Source organism: Vigna unguiculata, chromosome 4 (assembly GCF_037176805.1).
Source record: "Vigna unguiculata cultivar grain cowpea cultivar isolate G323 ecotype 2 chromosome 4, ASM3717680v1, whole genome shotgun sequence".
In the NCBI taxonomy this organism is placed as follows: domain Eukaryota; kingdom Viridiplantae; phylum Streptophyta; class Magnoliopsida; order Fabales; family Fabaceae; genus Vigna; species Vigna unguiculata.
In genome coordinates, this window is record NC_140795.1 from 36,279,577 (window position 1) to 36,285,662 (window position 6,086).

Below are 6,086 nucleotides of genomic sequence, written 5' to 3' on the forward strand. Positions count from 1 at the left end.
TTCAATATTTGTTAAATGACTAAAATAACCTTGTTAAGAAAAAAATTATTGCTCAAACATCTCTCAACCCTAAATTTTTTTTTGAATCATTAGTTTTCATTCAACTTATTAGGGCTAAAATTTGTTCTGCATCACGGTAATTTTTTAAAAATTTTAAATATATTTCTGTACCGGGACCGAGGTGCCAGATCGGAATAGCTCGGAACGATCGGATCAAGTCGGACCCTCGGATGAAACCACAACATTTTCAGCATATGCGATCCATACAGGCCCAAATTAACGATACGACCCATAGGCCCATAAAAGATAAAAGAAACTGATGCGTAAAAATCGAGTACTGGATTCCTAGATTTTAGGAAAGACGTGGACTGATTTTCAGGAACGAATTAAGGGAAACATGGCTAGCGAGAATGCTTAAAAGGTGGATTCCAGTACCATTGAAGGGGACGAAAAAAGAGAGTGAGGGTGCAGGATTAAGGCAGAAATTGAGAGAGATAACGTTCGACGGTAGAAAATCACTGTTTTGGTTTGGGCTGCACTCCTAGACTGAAACATTGGTGCCCACTGTGGGGCAGGTAAAACTAGTATCCCTGTCCACTAAAAACCGAGATGGCGATCACGTCATCAACAGGAAACAACGGAGGAGATGACCCTCCTACGATGGAACAAATAATGCAACATATAGAAAACCTACGTCGAGAGAATGAAGTAATGCGGAAGCAAGCGAACGACGAGCAAACACGATGGCAAGAGCGCGAAACAACACGACGGGCGGAAGTAGAAGTAGAAAGCGAGCGTTTGCGAAAAGAGGCATCAGAATCTCGTCAACGCTTGGAAGAATCGTTACGACAACAAGAACAGTTGCGTCGGAGCAATGAGGAGCTGAGGACATGGATGAGGGATCGTGGTCATTTTCATGACCGTGGTCTTACAAATAGAAGCGCGATCCAGGAGGAGGGACATCCTTTTATACGAGGAATCATGGACGAGCTGATTCCTCCGCATTTCATCATCCCGAAAATTCCACCGTTTTTCGGCGAAGGCGATCCCGAAGCCCATCTGAAGGCCTTCCGAGCTCAAATGTTGATCTCCGGAGGAAGCGACGCTATTCGTTGCAAAATGTTCGTGGGAACACTCACCGGAACTGCTCTCAAGTGGTTCAGTAAGCTCCCCGCAGCTTCCATAGCATCGTTCGCCGCATTCTCCTAAGTGTTTATGGAGCGGTTTGCTGTCAACCGACCTAAGCAATTACAGATCGCCGATATGTTCGACATAAAACAACATCCAGAGGAATCACTAAAGCAATTCCTGAATCGTTTCTGCGACATAAGTATGGGACTCATTAATCCTAGTGAGGAGATGCTGGTAGGAGCCTTTGTCAAAGGATTAAGAGCGAACCCTTTCAGTGAGTCCTTAATCAGACTACCGGCCATGTCATTAGCCGAGGTGAGAAGCCGAGCCGCAGTTCATATCGAAACAGAGGAAGCCATGCAACGGAAAAGAGCGGATGAAAAACGCCCTAACCCGGACTATAAGAATAGGGATACCAGGCAGCAGGTAATGGAGGCTTTTTCACCCCATAAGAGGACTAATCACAAATTTGCCCCTTACTCCACCCAGAGACCACCTCAGAGGAAGTTGATCAAACCACTCTGTCCGACCCTAATTAAACCTAAAATTCAGATAATCAAAGACGATGAAGTTGCACGATATCTACGATTCCCTTTAGAAACTGAAAGATTGCTAGGAAAGGATACATTTGCTTGGTGTGAATTCCACAAAACTCATGGCCACGATACCAAAGGATGTTATCCTCTAACAGGACAGTTAGCTAGTCTTGCGCGCAGAGGGATGATCCAAAGGTACGTAAGCTCAGAAAATCCACGAACTGAGATTGAGCGACCGCAACATCAAAAGCAGACGGGAGAATCACACGAAATACCGATCCTTGGAGATTTCAATACTATAGCAGGGGGTTTCGCAGGTGGCGGATCGACCAAGTCATCGAGAAAACGATATGCCCGAAGTGTCATGACGACAACCACTATAGAAACACCAGGCTCGGTACCGACTCTCACTTTCACATGGGAAGACATGAGGGACGTCTATCCCTATGAAGATGACCCGGTAGTTTTATCGGTCGTCATGATGGGGCGAAATGTCCATCGAGTTCTCATCGATCAAGGAAGTTCAGCAGATGTGATGTTCTGGGACGCGTTTGTAGGTCTACAAGTACCTCGCGATCAGCTACAACCTTTCGATGGGGTCCTAGTGGGTTTCTCGGGGGAACAAGTTGAAGTCCGTGGCCATGTAGATTTAAGGACGACCTTTTCAGACGAGCAGGCAACAAAGACCATCGTGATTCGGTACCTGGTAGTAAATGCACCCTCTTCCTATAACCTATTGCTAGGAAGGTCGTCCCTAAACAAATTGGGGGCAGTCGTCTCCACTAGTCATATGAAAATGAAATTTCCAACAGAAGGAAAAATTGTCACCATGAAGGTTGACCAGGAAGTCGCCCGCAAGTGTTACGAAAATAGTTTACGTACCCGAAGGACTTACACTTTGGCATAGGCAGCTCCCGTCAATGACGAAACCAAGCAAGATGAGTTAGACCCGAGGTCGGCAGACGAACGTCGTGGTCCAAAGCCTGTTGGAGACTTAAAGGAGATCGAAATTTCTTCAGGAAGGAAGGTGAAAATTGGCTCGGGCATGGATCCGAAAATAGAGGCCGATCTCTGTCGGGTTTTACGATCCAACCTTGTGTCGTTCGCCTGGACCGCCAGAGACATGCCAGGAATCAGCCCAGATATCATTTGTCATCGTTTAAATGTAAATCCCAAAAGTAAGGCAAAAATACAAAGACGGAGAAGGCTAAACAAAGAAAAGGCGGAGGCCGCCGCGGAGGAGATTTTGAAATTACAAAAGGCTGGACACATCAAGGAGATCCAGTATCCCGAATGGTTGGTCAACATAGTAATGGTGAAAAAGGCTAATGGAAAATGGCGAATGTGTGTCGATTTCACGGATTTGAACGCTGCATGCCCTAAAGACTCCTACCCGCTACCCAACATAGACTCTTTGGTGGATAGAGTGTCAGGTTGTGGATTGTTAAGCTTCATGGATGCATACTCTGGATACAACCAAATCTGAATGCACTCGGAGGATGAGGATAAAACGGCTTTCATGGGAGTTAAGGCAAACTTTTGTTATCGGGTCATGCCTTTTGGACTCAAAAATGCGGGCGCAACATATCAGGGGATGATGGACATAATTCTACAACCTATGCTCGAGCGCAACGTAGAAGCTTACATAGATGACATGGTGGTCACCTCGGTCAGCGAAAGCAGTCACGCAGACGATCTCCAAGAGTTATTTGATACTATCAACAAATACCAATTACGCTTAAACCCGGAAAAATGCGTTTTTGGTGTCAAAGCCGGCAAATTCCTAGGTTTTATGTTAACCGAAAGGGGAATAGAGGCTAATCCTAATAAATGCACGACGATCATCAACATGAAAAGCCCGAGCTGTATACGTGAGGTGCAACAGTTAACAGGAAGAATGGTAGCACTGGCACGATTTTTAGCGAAAGGTGGTGACAGGGGACATCCCTACTTCCAATGTTTACAAAAGAATAATAAGTTCCAGTGGACACCTGATTGTGAACAGGCCTTCACAGAACTGAAGGAATATCTAAGTCGTCCTCTAGTACTCAGTCGGCCCGAGGTTGGAATTCTGTTACAAATGTACATAACCGTAACCGAGCATGCGATCAACTCGGTCCTGGTACAGGAAAAAGAGGGCGCGCAACGGCCCATATACTTCGTCAGCCGATTACTACGGGTTGCGGAGAAGAGATATCCGACCTTGGAGAAAACAGCTTTGTCAATCGTAATCACTGCATGAAAACTCCGACCTTATTTCCAACGTTTTCAGGTGATACTGAAAACTGACCTTCCTATCAAGCAGGTCCTCAAAAAGTTTGATATGACAGGTCGTTTGGTAAAATGGGCTTTGGAACTTGGAGAGTATGACATCACGTACGAACCGAGAGGGCCCATTAAGGCACAGGTGTTGGCAGATTTCTTAGCAGAACAGACTCTGCCTTCGATTAGTAACGATGGCTGCGACGCCAACAAGAAGGACATGGTAGCCACAAAATGGCTCTTATCAGTAGATGGTTCTTCTAATCAACGAGGAAGTGGAGCAGGAGTAGTCCTAGAAGGACCTGGAGGAGTTCTGGTGGAACAATCCCTGAAATTCTCTTTTAAAACCAGCAATAATCAAGCAGAATATGAGGCTCTAGCCGCAGGAATGTTGTTAGCCAAGGAAATGGGAATTTCTCATCTCATTGCTTGGAGCGATTCCTTACTAGTGACTGGACAAGTCAACGGTGATTTCGCAACTCGGGATCCCCAGTTAGCACGGTATCTAGAATATGTAAAATCTTTGGCTACAGCCTTTACCACCTTTGAATTAATACATGTTCCTCGAGAAGACAATAACCGAGCAGATCTTCTATCTAAACTAGCCAGCTGCACCAAACCAGAGCAACAGAAATCAGTTATTCGGGAAACGCTAAGTACCCCGCGCATAAATCGTGCAGACAACGTCGTAATCATGACTTCTCAGGGAAATAACCGCTCAGAAACTTGGATGACTCCCATCAAAACCTACCTCGCCGATGGAGTATTACCTTCAGACGCAACAAAAGCTCATCGTGTAAAAAGGAGTTCTTCTAGATACACTCTGTTAGATGGTCATCTTTTCCGACTCGGGTTTTCCCGACACATTTTAACTTGTGTAAACGAGAAAGAAGCCAAGAGGATTCTGGTCGAACTTCATGAGGGAATATGCGGAAGTCACATTGGTGGACGAGCCCTCATGTTACGTACACTCCGAGTAGGTTATTTTTGGCCCACAATGAAGAAGGATTGCGTAGAGTATGTGCAAAAGTGTGACCAATGTCAAAGGCACTCTGACCTACATCATGCTCCGCCCGAGTTCTTACATTCCATCAATGCTCCGTGGCCTTTCCACACATGGGGTATCGATATATTGGGTCCATTCCCGCTAGCGGCTTGGCAGATGAAATTTTTAGTGGTTGCTATTGAGTATATGACGAAATGGATCGAAGCAGAACCAGTTGCCTCTATCTCGGCCTCAAAAATCGCAAAATTTATCTGAAAAAACATAATATGTCGATTCGGCAGACCTCATCACCTTATATCAGATAACAGAACTCAATTCACGAGCTCACAAGTTAGAAAACTGTGCAACGAAGTAGGGATCAAGCAAAGATTCTCATCCGTAGAGCATCCCCAGACAAATGGTCAAGCTGAAGCGGCCAATAAAGTTATTTTAAAAGCGCTCAAATGAAGAATAAGCTCGGCAAGAACCTCCTGACTAGAAGAAATACCTCAAATTTTATGGGCATACCACATGACTCCCCAGACGACAACGCATGAAACCCCTTTTAATTTAGTATATGGAACTGATGCTCTCCTTCCCACAGAGTTCGGGAATTCGACAAGGGAGAGGGTTTCCCCAGAGGTCGATCACCAGAGCATTCGCGGAAATCTCGAAGTCTTGGAAGAGGTTCGTGAATTAGCTCGGATCACTAGTGAAGCTACCAGAAGAAGAGTGGAACGACGATATCAGACCAAAGTAAGACCTCACGATTTCAAAGAAAACGACTTGGTGCTTAGAAAGGCCCACGCAGCCGAACTAGAGGATAAGCTATCACCCAAATGGGTTGGACCATTCCGCGTACAGAAAGTTCTTTTGGGTGGAGCGTATAAACTAGAGACGCTGGACGGGACAACAATTCCCAGGACTTGGAACGCAGCCAATTTACGGTTCTATTTTAGTTAAATATTTCTTTGTATACATTATTACTTTCTTGTTCTTTGCAAAACATTCATTCCTATAAATAAAATCCCACACTCTTCTTTTTATGAGGTGGGTCCCACACTCTTTTTCCCTTCCATAAACAGGGGAGGGTTTTTTAACGAGGTGGGTTTTTTACGTCATGGTGCTGTATAGATCCTCGGTCCGACCTCGCTACGTGCTTGGAAAAAGCC

At 45.2% G+C, this 6,086-nt stretch overlaps 1 protein-coding gene across 1 annotated transcript; it reads left to right on the forward strand.

Annotated features, from left to right (window-relative positions):
- Nucleotides 1-5,445: 5,445 nt before the first annotated feature.
- On the forward strand, nt 5,446-5,877 carry LOC146887097 (uncharacterized). Its single transcript, XM_085672021.1, has one exon. It carries the CDS (start codon nt 5,446-5,448, stop codon nt 5,875-5,877), a length of 432 nt encoding a protein of 143 aa, XP_085528147.1.
- The last annotated feature ends 209 nt before the right edge of the window (nt 5,878-6,086 follow it).